Source organism: Lepidothrix coronata, unplaced genomic scaffold, assembly GCF_001604755.1.
Source record: "Lepidothrix coronata isolate B3197 unplaced genomic scaffold, Lepidothrix_coronata-1.0 Scaffold7, whole genome shotgun sequence".
Taxonomy (NCBI): Eukaryota; Metazoa; Chordata; class Aves; order Passeriformes; family Pipridae; genus Lepidothrix; species Lepidothrix coronata.
In genome coordinates this window covers 3,372,187-3,396,707 of record NW_016690187.1, presented here as the reverse complement: position 1 = coordinate 3,396,707, position 24,521 = coordinate 3,372,187, and the positions used below count along the sequence as shown (strand labels likewise).

The window sequence follows — 24,521 nt, the reverse complement described above, 5'->3', positions numbered from 1 at the left end:
ATACAATCGTTACTGTAGAAAACAGCTTTAATAGTAACAAAACCCACTATTTTCCCTGGTGACATGTTTGTCAAGCGTAATAAAAATTCAGAATAGCAAAGGATTGTGGATTAGTTTAAGTTATTGGAAAAATCTAATAAAGGTTCTCTAACATGGATGGTCTAGGAGTATCTGCTGCTTTGGTTGCAGAAATAAAATGCTTTATTTTCAACAGAAACCAAACCATTCTGAGGAAGCCTCATAAGGCAAAAGCAAGAGCAGTAGAGCACGTTTAGTCAGTCGTTCCTGTCACTGAACTACGTTAAAGCTTCTCACATCAGGTAAAGCTGACCTTTGTGACTTATGCAGAGGGAAGTGCTCTTCACATCAAGAATGACGAGCTTGAGAGATGACACTGCCAACGCCCAGCACTTGGATATTAATTAAGTGCTGCATTCTCTAATGCATAAACTAAGGAGCCCAATTAACATACATGACCTTCGATCATACTTACAGGCATCTCACTACAAAAAAAAAAAAGCCTCTTACATATATTCTCTTACACTCCTCCTGCTCACAACTAAAATAGAAAAACTATTATAGTAGAACAAGGAGCATAAATGTAGTATCAGCTTTTGGCTAAGCATAATAGCAAGAGCTGCTGTGCACCACTGCTAGCATTACCTTGCCCACTTGCTGTTGGCAGTCAGTACAGAAGATCAGAGGTTCCCTGTGCCACTGCCTGTGTCATTGTCTGCCATTTACTCCAGCCCAGAAGGTGACAGTACGTGCCTTTCCACTACTCCTGCTTAAACAAATAATAAAACTATTTTTCATGCACTTCACAGACTGAAGCAAGTATAATACATAGCAAAAACGTTAAAAGGGACCACAGGAAAAGTCTAAGTTACAGCACTGCTGAAAAGAAGATCATAAGGAAGTTTAATGTGTTGGATATCTGAACTACAGTGTATAGTAAAATCCAGCCTGAAAGTGTGAAAAACAATACATACCATGCAAGTTACTCATACACACCATGAAGTTCATAAGTGGATGACAGCCATTCAGTAAGGTGATCTGGGCATTGTTTTGCAAGCTCAGTCAAAAAAATTGGCTACTACATTGTCTCAGAAACACCAGTTATTCCACAAGCAGTGAACTAATAGCCTAAAATTTGACCCTTATCCCACACTTCTTAGCCAACTCCCACGCTTCCTACAAAAGGGATCCCCCAGGTTTCCTATGGCATGTCGAGTGAACAGAGGACAAAATATACTGTGCTTAGTCCAGAACAGTGTATGTACCAACACACTTGCCAGCACCTCTGCACTGACTGGGCAGCCAGGTAATCTCAGAGAATTACCTGAGCTGAGTTCTGTTCCTCTTTCCCCTTGGGAAACCTCTATCTTGGGATTGTCTCCTCTATTAACTGAATAATTTTCACGAAAACAGTAGCAAATTCATCTTTCAAGACTAAGTGTCTTTCACATCTGACTGAAATCAGCCAGCAGACTCAGAAGTTAGACATGGAGATGGAAAGGTTCACAGTAGTCAGTGACAGTCTTCTGTGTCCATAGTGCCTATTTTTACTTCCTTTTCTCATAGAAAATATAAACCAAAGAGAAAATACAGAGTACTGAGAGATGCAGAAGGTAGACACATTTAGAGTTCAAAACAAAAAATGTGATTTGATGCAAACTCAAGAAGGCAATTCACAAAACTGACACATCCCAGTGACTTGGAACAAAATGCCATCACCACCCAAAAGCCTGTGGTTTCCAAACTTACAAAACTGAGAGGAGGTAAAGGCAGCATCTAAATGATTGGGTCTCTCATTCATTCTCACAAAAGGGAACAGAAATCTTCAAAATTGCTACCTACAACTATGCTTTCTTTCTCTCTCCGCTGCAAAAGCTTCATTCCATTCATTCTCCAAACAAGTCTGACAAAAGTTAAGACGCTATCTCTGTCTGGCTGTCTAATACTCCTTGGTTCTCATCCCACAGCAAACCAGATTGAATCCTTCATCCTTTCAAATCTCTCCTGTCTCAGCCTTTCTTCCTCCTCATCACACCCCCAGACTGACCTCTCCTATCAGATCCACTTCTGCTGCTCAGCCAAGCTTCCAGCTCTGCAATTAACAGATTAACAGACCCCTTGAGTCAGGAAAGCATCATCAGAAACTGGAATTTAGGAATAGCACAAGTTTTCAAAAACAGTTTTTGGAAATTGCAATAATTGCATTTTAAAACACTAATGGTCAACTCGAGGCTTCCATCAAAAATTCCTGTAGCCAAGCTCAAGACACTGGGCTTCAACACAGGAATATTGAGACTGATATTCCCTGGCAATTGTCTATGTGTGTACTCCACACTACATGTTCAGGTGGATTGCCACATATTAATTAAGGCATATCTTAAACAATCTTGCATTAGAAAAGAAGGGGAAAAAAAACTACTACTGCTGCATTATGAAAAACATGATGATAATTAAGCACTGTAACAGGACGGACTACCTAGATAGCCTGTGAAATCCCTCTTCGCCGGAGATTTTAGAGGTGTTAGACAGACATTATTATCTGTGCTTACAAAACCAGACCATGGAGGAAACAGAGGAGAAGTCACTTCCAGCCTTATATTTCTGTGAAGGTATGTTTCAGAGAAAAAAAAAGAAAAAGGAAAAAAACCCACCCCCAAACAAATAAAAAAAGCAAGCAAACAACCAACAACAAAACAATAAAAACCACCCCACAGAAATCAGTTTGCATACTGAAATGTCAGTCTTTTGGAAAACAGTTCTTGTATTTCACTTATTTTTAAAATTCAAATTCAAGCAGTGAGCAGCTCCACTAAGTCTACAAGCTTAATAAAATTAATACTTGCTGCCTGTAAGCTATGCACAGATTCCAGTCCTACCCAACACGAAGCATCACCCAGCCCATTTTATTCAGGGCATAAACATTTTGTTCCGAATGAAACTTTACACTCAACTCACAGCCCTGGTATAAAGTTAGAGTCTGCCCAGAAAATGACAGCACATTTTCATGGCACAGCCAGACTGAGTCCAAACACAATACAGCTCCAGTGCCATGCACTCTGCTGTTAGGAATAAAACATTTCTGAAGAACCCAACACAGCAACTTTCACGTCTTTTCAGTGAGAAAGGCAGAGGAGAGTGGTATCTGCCAAGGAAACAATGCCACTGACTACACAGACTACTGAGAAATACTTAGTGGAGTATAAAAAGGAGGGGGGGACAACAATGTAAAAGTCAACAAATTATTTTTTAGAGAAATAAGTGCTAGAGAGGTGCTATCAAAACAACCACTTCAACAAACTTCACCATAGAAATAATTATAAGAGATACAGTTATGCTTCCCTCTTTGTCCAGGGTGAAGTGAGGTTTGCCTGCCTTCACCAGAGAAGGGCAGGCAGACAATTCAGCCAGCCTTTTATATGTGGTTCCTTTGAGGGCAGAACCATTCACACTGAAGTGAGGCATCTGTGTAATGTCTCAGGGTTTGAAATTTGGGTTCAACAAATGAGCACAGCTTCCATTTCCTCACGGGCTGTGCCCACACTGCATGGTGCAGTACCCAAGCACTGAAGTTTACTTGGGAACTGGAAGCAGCTTAGCTGAAATATCACAGAGGTTCACACAGCCTGATACACCTAATGGAAAATGGGCTCTTCTCAGCGAGGTGAATGGTTCTGTGCAGGATCCTGGGCTTTCTTTACACAAGTAGGCAGCTAATGAAGCCCGAGTCTGGCACACAGGCTGTGCTTCTATGTGAGGTTATCCATCAGGCATACCAGTGTGCTCCCCAAGAAAACAGCTTTGTTTCCATCTCCTAGGTTAGTATTTCTGAGACAGCTCCCAAGACAAACTGAAAAATAAATTTAATTTTTAGATTTCATCTGAATAAGCCATAAACACTGGGCATAGCTTTAGTAAATAAGTAGAAATTGGGGTGCAGATAGGTTTAAAAAAACACTTTTATACACAAGATGCATAGAGTCAGTTAGTAATTCAAAACACTGAATTAGAAGAACTGAGTTGGATAGCTAAAGGAGGCTTTTCCTCATGTCACACAATTCATATTTCAAAAAAATTATGTTGAGATACTAAAGTAACTTTAACCGGCAAGACAGAATTAGATAAAGATGCTTCTGCCCGCTCATTTCGATTAATAATTAAAATGATCATTAAAAAAAAATATTTCAATCTCTATCCAATCCCTTACACACTTTAATTTTTACAGCCCTGACGAACCACACAGACATAGATTTATGGAAATATTCCCAAAGATAAAACCATATTCTGTTTGCTTTAATTTTCACGTTATACTTCCCACAAATAATTCACACATTAGACAATGGAATGCTGTCTACCCTGGGCATGTATAAAGAAGGAAAAGTGGTTTAGTATTGCATATCACAGAACGCAAGCAAGTGAAATGAGGAACGATTATATCTTTAATATCTGGTCCGTATGAACACCCAAACAAAATTCTTTAGCAATACTGGGGAAGAGCTCAAAGGTTCACCAACCACCTCTTCAGGCACAAACCCCCATGATTAACACATCAGAATACTCTACAATTTATAGGCATATAAATAGTTCTCACAGTTCTAAGCAAAAGACTTAGAAATAGGTATTTCAAATAATTTGAGAAATAAAGAACAAAGTGGCACAAACCATTTTTGTCCAATACTACTTTTTAAACCTCTGCCTAAGACTATTATCAGTAAAATGTCCTCACTGTAGCATTTCTCTTTACAAGGACTATTACATGATTTAAACACAGAGTTACCAGATAACTGTTAAGATCTGTATTTTATGAAGGAAGCCAGTATTATTTTCCTCCTAATAATCAGCAAATATTACTGAATCTAGAGCTAGTTTTTTATTATATCTTCAATTACAAAAGTGAAGGAAGAACCACCTACTTTCTTCATTCATATTCTAGATTATGAGTGGAACTATCATCTCCAGCCCCACTGTAAGATTTTTTTTTTCTGGTCATCCTCTTTATGCATCTTTTCATCTTCCCTTTCCCGTCCATACTAAGCCCAGATCCTTGTGGAGCTCTCTACAAAGAGGTCCAGATATCATCCTCCAGACAGAAACTTAAAAACCTGTTATGAAAATATTCTCCCTCTGATGTCATGATTTTGCATTTATAAACACTCAATTCTATACACTGCTGAGATATAGTATCCATTCACTAATCAGAAGTAAGAATTAATAGGGGGTTTCAAAGCTACAAAGGCAGCATTTTCACTCTGATGGGAGCATACAGTTCATACTCTGGGGGAGGGGAAGAGAAGAAAGAGTGTTGGCTCCTTCATGAACATAAAAGGGCAGAATTACACATTAGTGTAGCTTCCCCATGTATAGCCATTTTTTTCTGAAATGCAGTGTAAACTTAAAATCAACCATTAAAATCTTTAACTACAGCTCAAATCATCCACGTAATTACTCTTACAAAGGATTATGACCAAGGTTTTTTAAAACTAGAATTGTTAAAACTGCACAATTAAGAAATAAATCACAATGGGGAAATAGGTTCCTATTCACAAAACAACCAACCAAGCTGGCATCGTTAATACCCTTTTAGAAAGGTGAAAACCAGAACCAAAATACTGGGAATGCTGTTGCCAGGTCAGAATTGAGGTGAATTGGCAAAACCGCGCAGATGGGCTCCTACCGCATCTGCCCAGCCCTTGGCCTGCTACAAATGCGTACTCGCTCCTTCAATAACCCTTCTCCTTCATCAGGGCACTGGAGTTTTCACAAAGGGGAAAAAAAGCCTACACTTTTTTAAAAATACATCTGAAAGAAAAGTTGAGAATGGGCTGGGCATTCCTGATTCACGTGTGCTTTAAAAACCAAGATTTTTGACCTTCAGAAGTCCCTTCCCCCAGCTAAAGAAAAAGAAAAGGGAAAAAAAATAAAAACACTCCTCAGAAACTACCACAGAGAGACGCTGCAGACATCAATCTAAAATAATGGCAGTCAAAGGTCAGGATGATATAGGCAACATCAAGCTTTTCATTTAAATATCTTCCTGAAAGAGACCTCTTAATAAGCAGAAGCAAGAAAATCAGGGACTATCCAGTCAGTGATGAAAAAAAGTCATTTACAGGATTTTCCTAATAATGACACCAAGTATCTTCAACTTTGACAAATAAATTTTAAGACCTCGCTGAAATATAATATGCAAACTATCATCACCTTGTTGGGTTATCTTAGCAAGATTCAGCAATTTTTTAAACGAAGATTCACTTATGAACTATACACAGCAGATTACAAAATAACACTAAAAAAAGCAAGCACTGCAAATTGGATCTCGATCGGTAAAACGACACAAAAGTCGTAGTAATCTTCCAAAACTGCTGGAAAACGCATACTGCAAGAACAATTGGTATTACTGCCTAACAAAGCTGGGTAACACTCAGAAGGCTCCAACATGCTAATCTGTCACCGTGACAGAAAAGCAAAAGATGCCAGACCAATACATATCCCTCTTCCAGTACCCTACATATCTAACACTGAGCTTCCGAACCCAATAAAAAAATAGGACTAGAGTGTCCAAAAATATGAGCAAGGATGCTCTTAGCATATCTGCTCCCAACTTCTTGTTATTAAAAAAAGAGTACTCTTCAAGATTTTTCAGCATTCCTCAACAGTGTTTTGTGTTATTGTTCTATAATCAGAGCTACATTTTTGCTTCAGATGTCTCCTCCAAGAAAAAAAAATTACACATTACAGTAAGTCTGTTATAAAAGTGAAGCACATGTTTAAGGCCCATAGAAGCACCGATGCTGATAAAATTAAAAATGGCTGTGCCCGAAGATCCCACAGCAAAAACAGGCACAGCTCTGCTGCAGATTAAAATATATATTAAAAATTCCCGCATTACCTTACAAAGGGCGAGGTATGCAAAACAAAAAGATTATATATATTTCCAAAACTGAAGTAAGTTATTAGACAAGAGATGCAGATCTAGGCAAAGCATACTTCTTCAGTGCAGGTCGAGTTCATTTACACAATAAAGCAGCATTTTATTCCCCGAGACACTTAACGTATCGGGATTTCAAAACTTTTATCGGGCTTCGCCGCTGAAATAGATGCACACCGCTCTGTAAGGAGAGGAGACACGGATGTGCCCAAATACCAGCGGACCCCACCCCCTTCCCGCTGCCAAAATGGCCAGTTCGTTCCACCCAGTGGCTACTCACCAGCCGCAGTGCCGAGCAGCAGGGTGGCACTGGAGAGCAGGAGCACCAGCACAAGGTGCTGCAGTGAGGCAGGCATACCTGGGCAAGCCACGGTTCGAGCCAGGAGGAGGAGAAAAAAAAAAAAGGGGGGAGGGGGGGTAAAAACCCCAAAAACCCGACGAGAGGAAATTCCTCCTGCTTTCACACACCCTTCCTCAACTCTCTCGGTTTACAATCCCGCCTGGAAGGGCAAATGGCAGATGAGGGGAGCCGGCTTCGCTCTTACTCCATTACAGCCGCCTGCCTTCATGCCTGGGGCGCCGGCAGCGCTCGGCGGACACGGGGGAAGCGCCTGGCTCTGCCTCCCAGCCCCGAGGCATCTCCCCCGCCGGGGAGGACGGCGGCACGCTCCCGACCCCGCTGGGAACCGGGCTATTTCCCACGCAGCTTCACGACATCGAAGAAAGAGCCCGGTTGGGAAGGGAACATATCCAGACGCGCCCACAGCGGTGTCAGTCAGCGCGGCCCCCGCGGGCTGGCCCGGGCACGGAGAGCGAGCTACGGGCTCACGGCGGCGCCGCGTCCCATCCCGGCAAAGGTCTCTGTCCTCTGGCGGCCCCTCCTCGCTGCCTCACGCTCCGGGGAAGGCGGCGGCGAGACCCCCCGCTCTCACGGCGAGGGCTGCGGCTGCATCCCGGCCCATCTGCCTCCCGCGCCGGGCGGGCTCCTCCGCGCTGCCCCGGCCCCCGCCGCAGCACCGACACCACCCCCGGCCACCCCGACAAAGGTGGGGCCCGGGGCGGCGAGGCCCCTCCTCGGCGTCTCCAGCTGCGAGCGCACCCGGCTGCTCTCCGCGGGCGAAGGCCCTTCCCCTCCTCCGCCGCCCGCCCCGAGTTTCCACAGCGCCGGGCAGCCCGGCCCGGCCTCCTCCCTCCGGTCTCGGCTCAGCCTCTCCGCGCTGCCAGCGCCTTCCTCCCCCCGCGCCGGGCTCGCCGGCGAGGGGCCGCTCCGCCTCCTTCCCCTGCCCGCCGCCGGCTGCGGGTGGGAGCCGAGCGAGGGCCGGAGCTCCGCCGCCGCCCGCGCCCCCTCTCGCCCGCCCTCCCCAACAGCACGGGCAGCTCCAGACACAAAGGGGAGTCGCTGCCGCCGCCGGCCCGGGCGCCCGTCCCGCCGCGCCGCCCCCGCCGCCCGGCCCCGCCCCGCACCATAGAGGTGGCTCCAGGTAGGCAGAGCGGGGCCGCCCGGGCGGAGCTCCGCCGGGCTGCGGGAGGGGGCGGGGGGCTCCGGGCGCCGCCGGGGCGGAGGGCACCGCCTCGGGAAGGGGAGTTGGGACCCAGGGGCGGCTCCGTGAGAGGGGAAAGGCCTTGGCGGACCTTCCCGGGAAGGCCGCGGGAAGGCGGCGAACGGCCCCCCCAGGCAGCATGTCTGTCAGAGAGGCTGTCAGCAGGGAGGCGTGAGCTCGGGAATCACAAAAACCGCCTGTAACAAGAAAAAAGTGTTTAGTAGACTCTGAGATTGCATCAGCTTTGAACTCCGTGGCCTGCCTGTCAGACACCCTGGAGCTTCTGCCTCGACCTCTAGTTCAAGCCCCCGTTATCTTTGTGAGCTCTGCTACAAGCACTGGCCATACCACCTACTGCTCTCCCTCAGGGAACCCTGGCAAGTCACAGAATCAATGAGGTTGGAAAGGCCTCTGGGATCATCGAGTCCAACCTAGGACCGAATATCACCATGTCAATTAGACCATGGCACTAAAGTGCCATGTCCAGTCTTGCCTTAAATACCTCCAGGGACAGTGATTCCACCACCTCCCTGAGCAGCCCATCCCAATATCTAATCACCCTGTCTGTGAAGAATTTCTTACTAATGTCCAACATAAAGTCCACCCAGCTCATACAGCTTCAGCCACCTGACTCTCCCAAGCAAAAGCATTATCTGCTTCTTAAATTAAAGAGATTTTATGATTTCAAAACAAAGATAAAGTCAGCCCACTGTGCTGTTTGTATGCTTTAACCTTTGCTATATTGCACAGGACTAAAGAGATAAATTGAGGCCAGCAGCTGATGGGAGAGCTGTGACTGGAACGTGCTGTCTGATGTTCTGGCCTAGCGAGGCTCTTTCAAACAAGTTTTACCGGCTGTAGCATAGAAAAAAGTTCTAAAGAACACCCTGCACACAGAAAGCACCTTCATATATGGGCTTCACCAAAGGTTTGATTATGGGAAATGCTTCTCTGTGCCAAAATTCCTACACCAGTTCCAAGAATGGCATACAAGGAATAGAAAATCAAAAATCCAATTCCACACCTCAAAATATTAAATGCTACTACATAAAATTTTGTAGTTGCAAGTAAGAGTTACAATTTTAGTAATAATAAAAGGTTTCGGCATAACTGTTCCTCTTCACAAGCCATAAGAGGTGAAACAGATGTAATCTGATTCTTTCATCATCAAGAAAATTAGTAAATAAATTCTAATAGCATTTTTGTCATTGTGATGCTTAGGCCAGAGAGCACGTTCTTTGACATTCCTAGGGTCAAGATGAATTTATATGGCTGATAGGTATAAAAATGTTTTTGAAAGTTTTCTACAATATCTTCACTTCCAATCTATGCAGATCTAACATGGATATTGGTGAGAGACAATAAAATATAGAATCCCAGATTGTAATTTGTATTGCCACTTTCCAGAATTGCAACCACATGTTAACCACAGTATCCTTCCTGTTATTTGTGGAATGTGAACTGTCAAGAAATAACCTTTAAAAGCAAAAAAAAAAAAAAAACCAAACCAAAACCAACAGCCAGAACAATTTTACCTCCAAGAGAGGAAAAAAAAAAAACCCACATTAAGTATTTTTTGCAGGCCCCAAATCCAGAGTTCTTTTCTGGTTCAGAAAAGACACCAAACTATGCAACACACCTTCTGCCCAGCTGAACCTGCCAATAAAAGAAGCGAGATCTACTTTGTTCAGAGAAAACAAGAACCTAACTATGTGTGGGTTGTACAGCGCTTTCCCTGTTTAGATGGTAAAAGAAAATTACTGTAATTGTTTATGACATGTATGAAAACCTGCTCACCCTGAAATAAATGACAGAAGTCTCACTTGTTTTAATGGTTCTAGTTTTGGCTTATCAATTAATACCAGGAATTGTTGTCCACAGGAAATTGTACAAAAACATATATTCTGCCTTAAAATACCTTTCTTTTTTTCTTGCCACAAAATGGATTGGATTTTTGTTCTGTGTTTTTCCTGAAAAGAAGGAACAAGACATGCCATTTTTACTACAATTATTTCCTCTTAGTTTCACAAAAACCCCAAGCCTGATCAAGAAAACACCCTTGTGAAGGCCGCGGGGCTGCGAATCTGCTTTGCCTGAGCTTATATCAAGTCCTTGGACTAATCTCACAGACATGCAATCCCAGCAGTTTGCAAGAATTTCCCCTCCTTCCCTAACCTATTCTGAATTTTGCAAAAGATCTTCTCTGCAAGGGCCAGGTCCCTCCCAGCCCGGCGTGGCTGTGAATGCCACCAAGAGCCACTGGCCACGCACGGATGCCAGGCTGCAGAGCGGGAGCCACTGCACCCCTGTTTCTCTGGAGCTGGCAGGGCCGAGGAAGGGCTGACCCCTCCTTCACCACATGGATGTAGAAAGCGATGGCTACTGTCTAAGCACAGAAGCAGCTTCCTTTTCCCACGGTGGTGAGAGGAAATCAGAGATCTAAACTGTCACACTCAGGCTCACCCATTGTTATGTGCTTGGACAAGAACATATTTATAATCCTTTCTGTGGTAATGTTTTATCTCTAAGCTAGGATTTCACTAGCCTAATATCCAGCAACATCCAGTAAGACCTACAGAAAAGTACTCAGGATAATGAAAACTTGCAGAGCTGCAGCACAGTAAATCTGGTGCAGGTAAAAGTAGGAGAGAGACAAGAGAAAACATGTAAAATTTACCAAGATTTAAAAAAAACCAACTTTCTGACTGAAGCACTGTATTTCCACCAAGAACAATGAAACAATACTATTGAACTTAACAGAGACAAGACTGTTAAAAAGTAATAGGAGGAGGAAAGACCTTAGAAAGTAGATGGTCTTTTGCAGCTGTTCCCAAAGCAGGCAGAGGCAAAGCAGAGGCAGAGCACATGGGGCAGACACAAGGAGGACAGTGGCAGAGGAGCCAGGGTATGGTGGCTGCGAGCTCCCAGAGATGTGAGTCAGATACACAGCAAAGGACTTATATGTTGCCCTCGAGCAAGGGAGCTCTGAGCAGAACAGCCTCATGCAGCACGCTGGGGCTGCCCTTTGCTTCAGAGAGACACTGAGAGCAGAATTACTGCTGATATGAAGCTCAGAAGTTTCCCGCTGTTGGTCACACTGATGCAGACACAAACATATTGATATCACTTGCAAATTCAACACTGCACACAAGTGAAATTAAACATGTCCTTATTAGGAGTGTCTCCTTTAAACAACACACATCTTTATTTTTAATGAACTGGAATACGGGAAACTATTTTCATGCTACCAAGAGAGTGTACCAATCAGTGGTAAGTAACAAAGAATGAAGAAAACCAAGATGTACTACCAAACAGTAGCTTTAGTTCTATTTCTTTTCAGAAAATCCAGTGTTCAGGCACTTTAAAAAGATTTCTCAGGATAGGTTCACTGTTATCCAAGAGTTTTTCAGCGCTGACGCAACACAACTGTTATCATCGTTAGGACTCAGGGGACTGTTCTTTTTGACAGGGCCTTTCAAGAAGTCAACAAATCAGTTTAAAACAAGCCATAAATTATATTTGGCTGCCCATCAGCTTGGCCAGAGTGTTCTCTCAGTGTTGGCGTAAGTGTTGGGGAAAGAATAGAACAACACAGTATAATATTTAGCTTTTAGGGGATATTTTGTTCCTAATTTAAAACCAAAACATCCCCCTAGCATTGACTCTGATGCATAAACATATGTTAGAACAGCAATCAAGATGTCCACAGACTTTCTTACAAATAAATACACCCGTTCTGGATCCTAAGTAATAGCTTAATAAATAATGGATTTGGTACAGGTCTCCACCGCGAATGCTGCCACTCATTGCTAAATTAGGGAACTGTCAGCAAGATCATCTCCCCGGTCTTGCCTCCTGTAACTGTATGTGGAGAGAGACACGATTCCTGATAGATAGGATCCAAGCCTTCTATAGCTCTCCAGATTATTATTAACATCCTGAATTGCAGCCAGAATGCACCAAAAAGACAATACTGTCTACTTACAGTCTGCTGAGTTAGCAGTACAGCTTCAGCCAGTGCAGCCAAACAAGTAATCACACGCAGACGTCACTACCCTTGGAAGTATTCAGTTCCTTGTTTTATATAGCTTTTCCCATCAGTGTCCAATCGGGGGTGTTGCACGGAGGCATTAAGGCACCGCCATAAGTACCCTTGGAGTTAGAGGTCAGGGTAGGGAGGGTGCCTGTGGGAAGACCATCGGTACAGGGAGTGGGCACATGATATGCAGAAAGAAAAACAATGAAACCTCTGGGGACTTTCTCCATCATGGACATGTGTCCTTGGGAATAGGGAAAGGCTCCCTGCCCTTTAGAGCCTCCCTGCAACTTACCAGCAGCACTTGCATTTTTGTCTGAATTATTGTTGGTTTCTGCTCCTTTTCCAGGGCTTGGTTTTGTCTTGGGAAAAAAGATTTCAGAAAAGAGGGACTGAGGGACACCCAGCCATGATTGAAATCTCAGAAAAGTCCTTTGTGGGATAAAGTCAGTTTCCTTCTGTTTTTCCTGACAGGCAGGAGAAACACTATCCATGACGGTCAGTCTTCCCTGCCAAGATGCGAGAGTGGCAAAACCTCATCACGTACCAGAGCAGGCTCTCATGCTCCCACTCCTACCATCAGCCTTAAGGAAATGGTAAATCAAATTCCCTTCCTCAGAGGGAATTAATTTCCCCCTTAGTCCAGTTAAATAATCTGTGCCAGACATTTCTTTTTGTCTTTAGACTCATAAAAGTCTATCTGAAGGCTGTTACGACTTCATTTTTCTTTGTCTCTGAAGCATAGAAAAGAGCACCAACTGTCAAGCTTTTGGGAAAAAAACCCACATTTGTGAGTATGAAGTAGTGTTTTCAGTCCTGGGTTTTTCTAATTCTACCATGTTGTTGTCTGTTCTACTGCAAGGTGAATCACACTCTGCAATGAAGTGACGACAGTCTTTGACATCACCATCCTATAACAGAAGTTTTGTGGCAGCTTTGTTTATCTTTTCATGGCAAACTTTTAATAAATTTAATGCAAAAATTAATCACACCACTTTTGTGGCAGTCCCCAGAAAGATCCATTTTGATATTTAACTTCTTTTGTTTCATGCTGGTCTCACATTTGCTGATTTTGGTATAGTAAATGGTTTCCTATGGGGAGCCCATAATTGCATGATCAAAGGTGTGAGGATCAAGCCTGGAAACATAAGCAAGTGGGTGTGGGACAGGTAAGTCTTCGGTATACAGGGAGAAGGAGGAGGAAGGTGCACACTGTGGGATAAGCAAAGGGAATATTTTGTATCTAAAAGGATTACAATGAAATAGTTAATAGACATTTTTACATTTCACAATACAAGATATTTCTCTGTGATAATGAACTACCAACAGTGTTGGTAGCAGTTGCTGCCTTGTTTTACAGATAACACTGCTTAGTCTGTGGAAATCTTATCCCATTTTGGGGGTGGAGGTGAGAGAAACTTTCAAGATAGCTCTGAGAAGCACCTCCTACTTTGAATTAAGTCTGAAATCATATGTTAAAGGCCCTTTACAGGTTTCCTGAAATCTATTGGCTTGTTCATCACAACATAAAATAGGAAATTTGCTGCAGGGTGTTTATCAGTTCAAAACATCACTTATTCATTAAATCCAACAATGGGCTTAGTCAGAAATAGAAATATAATGAGCTGCGTCGGAATCATCTTCTGGTCCGTAGCAGAGGGGTATGTCATCGCCACAGACCTGCAGGGTTTCATTCCTGAGAGCTACCTGAGCCTTCTCATACTCATGACAGGCGGCTGGGAACGGAGCTCACGGAATCTCCAGCATACTCTCCTGCTGCTGTTACCTTTCTTTTTTCTTCTGGTTTCGGGTTTTTGGTTTTTTTTTCTTTTTCTGTTGTTGGCTGGCATTTTTTAATCACTCACTACATGAGCTAGTTAGCAGTGCAAGCCAGGCTGGTTTTCAAAAGCCACCTTTTCTTTTTTGTTCTTTAATTTCTTACAGACAATTAGGATTAGACCTAAAAATATTTCTCCAATCGGCTCCATACTTCTAGCAGGAAGCTAATAAAAATGCCCTTTGAGAACAAAATGAAAGCCTGTGGTAACGTCTCAGTAGGCCTGCACTCAGTTTGCCAAGGTGGAGGTCCAGAGGAAGCAGCCTCCGTATATGCTCATTGCTGGCCATCCCTGAACTCCACACCAGTTTGACAAGTGTCAGGCATTCATCTAAAGGACAGAAGCAGCGTCTACAACGTGAACTTTTTGCTTGTTATTTTAAATGACAGTGTGGAGGGAAAATCTTTTGCTCAGGCTTCTTACAACAGTTCCCCTTGGCCATGAGAAAGGAGGCATCAAATATGAACCCAGCAGCACAGCTTATCAGGTTTTGTCTTCTCTTCCAAAGGCAAAAAAAAAGTGAAAACACAGTTAGAACTGAAGTACCTTTTAACTCAGTGTTTGCTGCCACTGCAAGCATGATGGCAGAGGGCCAACCACTCTCAGAGCCATTGCTGCCATTGCTGCTCTGAGTACCCCTGTCCAGCATTCCTCTCCTGCACTCAGCCAGCTCCAGGAACATCACCTGGAAGGTGATCACAAAGGAAGATACAAGTAAATTATAACCTTTTACTATACCAAACATGAAATTTATATCCCTTATGCTTCTGCCTGTAACACGACATCTGTTGCCGGAGGATTTTGAAACATTTTTATCTGTGAAGAATTTTCCTTCACATCAAGAAATGAGTCAGTATCTCTGTATGGCCTGATTGCCTCTCACAAATCAATCAGGAAACATAAGCCCAACTAAGTGCTTCCCCCAAAGCATTCATCAGGAATCCTCTCCCTGAAGCGATATAGGCCAGACCACCGATACAGGCCAGACCACCGACTGGGGTACCAGAGCTGAGTTACTCAAGCACACAGCGACTGTTGATTGCATAGTTGCTCCCTGCATAGTCTACAGACATTTGAAATTGCAAAGGCCTAAAAGGTTTTAATTCACAAATGAAAACCAGGCTTTGTTTTTTAAACAAAACAAAACAAAGGATTGACAGAATCTCGGCTGTAACAAGCACAGTATGGGCTATGCAAGTCTTGGGTAGGTGGCTTAGGGGGCACAGACAGCCCTCAGACTCTGTGAAACCTCTGCCTCTGCTTGCAATTTCAGATTAAAAGGCAGAGACATAAATGAGGATGGAGGGACAAGTGGGCAGAGACTTCTGCAGGAAAAATTGTCCTTCGTCTCTATAGTAAAGAGTTTGTCAGTTTTGTATAGACAAAAGCTCATCAAAAGCAGAAAGTACCATCTCCCAGAAATGCCACATGAGGTGCTTTATGTTTCGTAAGTTTAAAGGAATTTTTCCTTCTTTTTTTCCCCCCACATTTGCCAGAAAATAATTGTAATGTTTTGCATATTGCTTTTTCCCCCTCCCTTCCTTTTCTCTGCCCCTCACTGAGTTCAGTAAAATCAACAACTGAGCAGGGTTTCCTCTCTCTAGGATTTTTACCAGTTCACTTTTGTATTCATTTACTTTTAACCATCCCCTCAACTTTGGAGAGGTTGCATTTAGCAAAAGGAAAATCCACCACCCCTGTACCTTGTACCTTTACCTTGTAACTGCTGAAGCTCTCACACTCTCAGGAGCAGCAGAAGGACGGAAGGGATGTGAAGTGAGGGCAGACAGTAGCGCAGACCCTGAACTAAATGTTGAACAAGAAAGAGAAGGGACCTTGTAGGCAGGAAAGAGGAGCCGGGAAGGGAAAGGAGGAGTGAAAAAGTTACAGGAGAGGGTTACATTCAAATTTGCATTTACTGATTTAACAAAAAGGGGGGTGCTAAACTCAGATCTCCAATATCTGTGACCAAACCTCCCTGCGCAGTTGTCATTTTACTGCGAGGCAGCTATTTGTACTGTCCCAACCAGTGCTCCCATCAGTGGTATAATCAAACAGGAGTAGAGCAATAGGAGGAATCCCATGGGGTGTGGAGATGGGGTTAAAACGCCATGGTTTTGCCTTAGGGACAAGAAGATTCTGGTGTGCCTGCCCAGGAGTCCACCCCGGGGGGGGGGGGCTCCTCTCTCTCTCTTCCCACAGACAGAGGGAAGCACACACCTTAGATCTTTCAGACGTCCTGGAATGTGAGGCCATCACTGCAGCGTCTGCCTGGAATGGCTGTTGATCAGCACATGTAAAGGGGTGTAGGATGAAGAAAGCTCCCCGCAGGGGAGCTCCCCACATGTTCATCTCACAGACAGGTGACCTGCTGGCTGGTCCATCACAGACATGTGACCTGCTGGTTGTTTGGTTGCACCCCTGACCAGGCACCAGAGCTGGGCCAGAGCTCCCTGCCGGCCCCATGGGACAGGGACAGAGCCAAGCAAAGGGCTGCCAAACACAAAGCCCTGCTTCAAATGTCCCCAAATTCGGATAACCAGATTGCACCCACAACTGCTGCAGAGCCAGAGCTGGGCTTCATTCCTCCTCTCCATCCCATGACTGCCCTGCTCCTTTGAGCTGGCCCCAACAGATTCAGACACAGTGATGGGATGGGGCAGAGGGGGATGTCAGCCACCTTTTGTAGGGGACAGAAGATTCCCCACTCAGAAGGAAACAGCAATTCCCAAGTTAAGTTAAGTTTTGGCTTAACCAAAAGCTGTAAAGTATATTCCTCCTGCCCTCCACTAGCATTCAAACCTCCCTGTGTATTTTGTTGATGAAATCTCTCACCCCAATTGAAGAGATAGCAGTGTTTGCTAAACATGCCCTGCCTTGCTACCAGAAGAGCTTCTGACCTTGTTCTGTCTTCTTCTTGGCATTTGGCAAATACTTATCAGTGCTTGCAGTGACCTCCAGCCAGCTGGACAAAAAGCTTTGGAGCCAAACGTGCACAAATAATTCCAGGGGCAGCTGTTACTACTGGATTATCTCTTCCTGTGGCTTCTACTGATACAAATAGTTAATACATGCTGCAGTTCACAGCCCCTTTCTCTTTAGCAGACCAAGGCCCATCTTCCTTCAACTTGGGGCCATTAAACCCACCTCAACAATAGGGGCCTTCAATCTGGTACTACCCTGTGTTGCCAAATGTATCTTACCAGATGAAACAGCCAAAGTCACGGATCACAGCCCTGCCATCTTTAGCCAAGAAGGTCACCATTTAATCACTCTTTCCAAGTTATGTGTAACAGAGGCCATTCTGTGTGTATCCAAACATAGCACCCCCTCTCTCCAACCCCTCTGGCCTCCCACAGCCCAGACATGAGGTGTTTTTTCACCCCGATGCATTGAGGTCCATGCTTGATCAGAGTTCATTCAACCCAAAGAACAGCAATGACTCGCTTCCAGAAAATGAGACTATTATTGCTAGAGACCATTATGAAAGCCTGCAGGAAGCTGAGACCAGATGTGTGCTCGGATCACTCCAAATGTTGCTTAGAGCAAAGCCCTGGATTGTTTTGGATTTGTTTTTTAAACAAAACAAAACAAAGGATTGACAGAATCTCATCTGTAACAAGAAAGATTTTCTGACGTTTTCCTGCACAGCTCTTACAGATGCATGGCTGGACTTGGAGCTCACACCCACCAAAAGTGAGCACAGCAGCTCTCAGAAAGTGGATGAAGACTTGGAAGGAGTCCTTACATGATAGGATGGAAGTGATGGGGATGCTGACCTATTTAAGTTCAGCTCCAAGAATCAGCTTGTGGTCACTGGGACTATGTTAGTTTTTCAGTAGGATGCGCTGTACCGTCCCCTGGAAATGAGAGTGATCGCATGGCTATGATCACTTTTTGCCTTTACAGCAAACCTTTCATCAGAGGAACTCAAAGCAACTTGCCAGCAAGTACGAGCACAACCTCACACTGTGCCTGTGAGATAAGTGAAGGATGGAATAGATTAACTGCTTAAAAGTACACAGCAGCTCTGTGGGATGAAGAAAAAATAAGAAAAAAAAATATATATGCACACACGTTTGAAACTGTACAGGGTTTTATGGAGAGGCAGCCTGAAAGGCTGCCAGGATGCTGAAATTGCCACCCCTACACAACCATGAATACCATGGAAACCAGTGGGGCACCGGCAGACAGGAAAGGAAATCAGCTGAAAAATGGCTTTCCATGAAATGCAGCCAGGCTGGGACACTGCTCCCCTCCTGACTGAGGGAGGACTACGTGCCTAACCACCAGTGCTGCTGCTGATGGGAGCTGGGCTCCAGGAAGGAGTAATTCCCAGTAATTTCCCAGCCTAGGGTAACATTGCTTTCTGGCGGCAGCCAGTGGATGACAGCAAAAAGAGGGATGGCTGAAAACTGCTACATCATGTCAGCTGTGGTATGGAGGCAATGGAAACCCTGAGTGCCAGGTAAAGCTTCAACACGTGTTGGGAGGTGTAGGAAGATCAAAGTCAGTTGACATCTGAATGAGGACAGGGAAGGAACATGTATGCACAAGCTCCTGCCTGCCCTGTCTGGTGAGGCACGATAAAAAGGCACGAAACACTCATCAGTAAGTGTATTTTTCCCTCAAAATACTAAGAAAGCTCAAAAAAGGATTCCTTCAAGCTGAGCAAAAGTAAGGAGAGAGGCCCGGAAAACAAAACTAAAAATAACAAATGAAACTGAATACAACAGGAATAACAGAAATAAACAAACCCAGACAAGCAGTGGGGGAGGAAGGAACACACTGTTAATTTGTCAAGTACACAGTGCCCACATCAAACTAGAGAGTAAGCTCAGAGAAATATCCACCCTCCCAGCTGAGCAAGGGCACCTGCTTGTTACCAAACAGCACACATCCCTAAAAAAGTCATACTGCTGCTAAGCCAAGTGAGGAGGAATCCAAGCATAGAACAGCTGTACTCATTCAAAATGCTGCTAAGAGGAACAGCAGCATCTTATGAGTAAGCTGGATATGGTGCAATCATCACCAGACTTGAACAAAAATAGCCCAGTGGAGATGAGAGGCAGGTAGAGAGACCAGCACACAGCTGTCCCTCCGGCTCTCAGCAGCTGAGGGGTGCACAGGTGGTCTCCTACAGATCCTAGGTGGAACAGAGGTCGGGGGAGGCTTATTACAGAAAAGCAAAGAGGACTAGAAAACCAGAGAAGCAGCAGAGTGGCATTTCTGCCACACTAAAGTGCACAAGGCAAACGGGCCTTCCAGTAACCACAGGGGAGGGCTGGAAGGGGATGGGAGCATTGCCATGGCTGGCCCTGATAAGGCTCTATCTAGGAACAGGCGAGGGCTGCGCTCATGGCCCGGCCGAGAAACGGGTCTGGAGGAGTGCGAGAACAACAGGATAACATCAGGCACTTCTCACACAGCTGAAGGACCGCCACCGGTCATCAGGAGGCAAGTGCAGATGGGAGACTTTAAAGCGGTGCCAGAAAAAACAAGCTACAGCCAGGGTCAAAGAACATGGGATCCAACTCCTAGTTGTCAGCAGTTGTGGTGTATACATTGCTGAAAACAGACGTAGTGCCAGGAAAATCCAACTCCCAGCATGAAAAGAATAACTTAGGAATGATAATGGGAGAAGTCAAAGCAACTGTGACTGTGAATTAGTGATTATATAAAAGTTTTTATCTTAAAGTTATGTTAGGCCAAATTCTGAAGTAATTTTTTCAGCCAGAATGCTCCCTTGAGACCCTGTGATTTGGCCACAAATTGCTACATCTTAAAAAAAAGAAGGAAAAAAAAAGGACAACAAAACAAAGTTCTTCTTTTTAAGCTGGCTGGCAATACACAGCAGGAAACAGCCTTGACTTTGCATCAAACACTTCTCCAGCAGGTAGCTGAAGCTCTCTGCTTTATGCCACCATCCAGTGTCCCTGTGAGGCACATGCCACTCTTGAGGATTTACTCCCTTTTGTGGCTGGGGAACATCAGTCTGTATGCTATGAAGGGAAGCACGTTATTCAAGCTCCCTGAAACAAGTGAGTTACGATCCGTATCGCAGTTCCTCCCCCTTGGACCTATCAAAGCTACTTCTGAAAATTTGGATGTACAGTAGCTTGGGTACTGCCATAAAGAAACAGCAATTGTCACTGCCCACCATGTGCTGAACAGCAATAAAAATGTCTTTTCAAAATAACTGATCTGGGTTAAAAACTACCAATGTCTCAGTGGTAGGCTCAAGAACAGTGAAAAGATCCTCTCCATCCCATTTCCCAAGCAGTACGAAATCCAGCAGCAGCTCCAGGCTTTACACCTGGAGGCCTTTGTGTAGTTTCAAATGGAGCATTTGCAAATCCCAGACCCCAATGAGTCCCAGAGAGATGCAGCCACACCGAGACACTGCTCGCTTCCCAGAAACTCTCCCCATTCCGGTTTGAGACTTATCGCACACACGAAACTTCCCTGCTCATTCTTTGGACTTGGCTTAACATAGGTAATATGCTGCCAACCTGCAATTTCTAGAGGTATCAAAAATAACATAAGAAAGCGAGGAATATTTTGAGCGGGAGACACACCCTTCCCATGACAGATGACCTGCTGTAATAGCCCTTACAAAAGCAAGTACCTGTCGTAAAATATGAAGCTCAAATGCTGCCCAGCCAAAAATGCTGGAAATAGTTCTTTCAAGTCATATAAACACTTGGGAGACTCTGAGGGAAGAAATAGCTGGAAATAGTTTCAGATAAAAGAAACTTTCATGCCAGCTGGCAAAAGACAAACAGATGGATCAGATAGATGGACAGACAGGGCTTAAAGCCACTTTTGTCTTAGCAGTGGGCTGGGCTTGTATATGCAATGTCTGAAGGCAGCATATCACATCATCTGACCCTTAAATGTTAGCTTTATGAAATCATATCAGATGAAGCTGCAGCCTTCAAAAGCACCTCTCAGCCTGGCAGGATTTTCACTCTCCCCTCAGAAGCACCTTCAGCAGGCCTTGGGACAGCTTGGCACTCATGCAGACCACTCAGGTTCTCCCCCGCTCCGTGCATCAATCCAGCCTCTGTCAAAGCTCAAGGTTTGTTATGGTGCAGGGAGTTTCACAAATATTTAGTCAAGACACTTCTGTTCCCATAGTGCAACAGCAGTGGGGTAACCACAGAGGGTAAGAAATGAAGGATGCTGTGAAGGCTGAAGGGAAATCCCCCCAAACCGTGTTTGATATGCTTTAACAGAAACTCACAGAAGGCAGGATGCGACGCAAGCAAAACAAACCAGGGTAAGCACGCTGTATTTTTGGTAGTCTGTGCAGCTTGAGAAAGGTGATGTTTAGTTTCAGCTGCACTTTTGATGCCTGAATTGAAAGATGCTAAACTGAGCCACCTCAGGATGAGAATTACACCTTGACTGGTGGTGATGGGCCTGGGCCACAGGTTTGCATGAACCCACTGAGGTCTGGTGACATCCACTCCTCACCACCTACTTGCTTTTTATATGAGATGATTATGGTGGGGGATTAGGCTGTCCCCAATACTGGCAGCAAATTTCATGTGATGTTTGTCACAAATTGCAAGGACCATGGTCCCCACAGGCTCCCTCCAGTGGCCCTTCCCCTGGGACTTCAGTAGGTCACTGCCAGCGTGACATCCCAGTTCTGCTGGATCACCAGCCAAAGCAAACCCAGGGTCTCTGCAGCAGCTCAACTAGTGCAAAGAGATCACAGAAATTTGGAAAGCTTAAAATAAGTACAATGACCAGGAACAGTTTAACTTTCTCTGAAAAATGTGGGGGTTTTGCTGTATTTGAACTATGTGTCCCTGAAGATCTTGTGTCAAAATGGAATTGTGTAATGAATATTTATCAAGAAATTCACAGTTGAAAGATCAAAAAAGAAAATCACCTCTGCACTGCTTCTATTCTCATTTTTTTATGACACGTAAATTCATCCAGAAGAATTTTAATACTCACCTTTATAGATGTTTCTGTTTTTCACATCAGACATCTTGTTCGAGAGGACTCTGAGTTACCAAAGACATGGCAGGATTACACCATCAAAGTTGCAACATTGAAGCCCTGGTGTGACTAATCCCCACATAAATGGGAAAGACCAAAGATGGGCAGTCTGTGCAGTGGGTAGGTGCAGAGCAAGACTGTCTCTTCCAGCCCACGGGTGCATGGGAAGCGTGTCCCATCCACACAGGAACAGCCTTGGACAGGCAAGAGTCTCTGGCACTGTCTTCCTTGGGTCCCTTCATAGGGACAGTGGCACAAGTGGCCCTGTGGCACAGCGGGGCTGGCCTTGTGGTGGTCTCCCTTATGTCAGGGCAGCATGGCTTAGGGTAAGGGAGCTGCTCCCAGGAAGAATAGTGCATTCCTTGTTTGCTTTCATAAGCATGTTCATGGGAATAATCCTCCTTTGGGTAAGGCATAAAATCCCTTTTTACCTGTGGCCTGTGAAAGACAAGCAAAACTGCCTTCCCTATATGAACTGCACCTTAGAGAGCACATGAACTTCTTGGTCCATCCAAGAAGTAGCTGTCGGAAGAAGACATCACCAAGTGCACTTCTCTTTCCTGTGGGCATCATTTGGCCATGACTCACACAGCTCAGCTGAAGGGCACTGATGATGTGTCTGCATGATGCAATGGCCTGTGTCAGGTCCAACACCCCAGCACTAGTTTTCAGAGTAAGTATGCTCATTTTTGCTTTGCAGAACCAGTCTAGCCAAAACCTTGTATGAAGTTGGTCTAAACCCTTCTTCAGCACAGAGCAGGGGTGGCTGATCCAGGCTCACCCAGGGGTCAGCGTGGGCCCCTTTCTCTTTCCAGCCGAATTCATTAAGAGAAAAATGAGAGGGGTGACTTGCTGTTTGGAGGGATTTACCCTGCAGGGCAGCACTTCTGTGGTTTCTGCCACTGAGCTAACAGCACAGGGACCAGAAACACGAGATGTGAATTGAAAATCAAAAAGAAGCAAGACCTGCATCTTTCGCTGGCATGAAACTCAACTATGAATAGGCAAAACAGTTCATCACAGCGATTTCTGAAGGTCAGGACTTCATGAGGGGACGGCAATCAGCAGCTGACAGCCAAAGGGAACCCAGATGTTTAAGTTGCATATTGTGCAAATTTGATTGAGAAATCAGAGAAACCTAAACAGCACAATTCTGTTATTCTACGTTCAGAATTTTTTGTAGGTTAAAAATGCACTTGAAGCTCTTTTTTGCAGCTTTGACCTCAGCAAATGGCAGTTGTTCTACTGTCAGTAGCAGAGTTGTGAGCTCCAGTGATTTATTGCAAGTTTCATGCTAGCTGATATTTCTGACAGCTCGTAGACTCACGTGAATAAATCAGCATTTCAGCTTTTATCAGCACAAGTTTCTATGCTTTCTGCTAAAATAATGGAAAATAAACCCTACGAACGTGCATACCAGGAGTCAGCCAAACGCCAGAAGCTGCTATCTGTAAAACCAGTCATTTTTTTTTAGTTGATCATATAGAGTGGGACATAACACTCAATCTTTCTTAACGCCTGGAGTTATTTTTAGATTGTACCCTAGATTGTACTTTCAAATTGCACAGGTACATTTGGACTGTGCTATTATTTTGTCACAGGCTCCAGTGCCTGTAGTACCTGCAGTTGTGACTCACTACAACACCACGAGGCGTTGGAGGATCATCCACCTCCACTGGCATCCAGTGAAACCTTGTGCAAAACCTTCACCAGGATCTGCGGGAGACATGCCTGCTCTCACTGCCTGTTATTGGAAATCACCAGGAGTCTCCAGGAAATGCCAGTCAGAAAGGGCTGGAGGCAGCATCAAAGTAAAAATAAATCCCAACCTAGCATGTGAGAAGATACTTAGTATAAAGGAATACTTACAGTCCTAAAGCTCTGTGCTTTAGGCACAGCGTTTGACAAAAGTGGTCTTACCAGCCTTTTTCATTGCTAAAATGATGCATGTCAGTTGGACTGCAGAAGCAAAAGGCAGTCTGATAAAACAGATGCCTGGTTCCTGAACAAGGCTCTAACCCTCACTACAGAACAAGTCATGTTGAGCATTTGCCTGTAACACCAAGGCCATTTACAAGTGCCTTTCAAAGCAAACAGAAAGGTCACCACTGACCACAGTAAGAGTTGGATCCAGATGAAATGCTGCA

The 24,521-nt window shown here is 44.5% G+C and overlaps 1 protein-coding gene and 1 long non-coding RNA gene across 2 annotated transcripts in view; one reads left to right on the top strand and one right to left on the bottom strand.

The window, feature by feature from the left end:
• The window catches only part of BMPR2 (bone morphogenetic protein receptor type 2), a 107,835-nt gene extending 100,288 nt beyond the window's left edge, over positions 1-7,547 (bottom strand). The window contains 2 exon segments of the mRNA XM_017834330.1: positions 7,224-7,326; positions 7,412-7,547. Of these exon segments, the coding sequence (XP_017689819.1) occupies positions 7,224-7,299 (76 nt within the window). The 5' untranslated portion in view covers positions 7,300-7,326; positions 7,412-7,547.
• An 810-nt stretch (positions 7,548-8,357) lies between these two features.
• On the top strand, positions 8,358-13,489 carry LOC108507192. Its single transcript, XR_001878027.1, has 3 exons — positions 8,358-8,424; positions 12,995-13,116; positions 13,205-13,489. It is a non-coding gene; the product is annotated as an uncharacterized LOC108507192 (long non-coding RNA).
• The last annotated feature ends 11,032 nt before the right edge of the window (positions 13,490-24,521 follow it).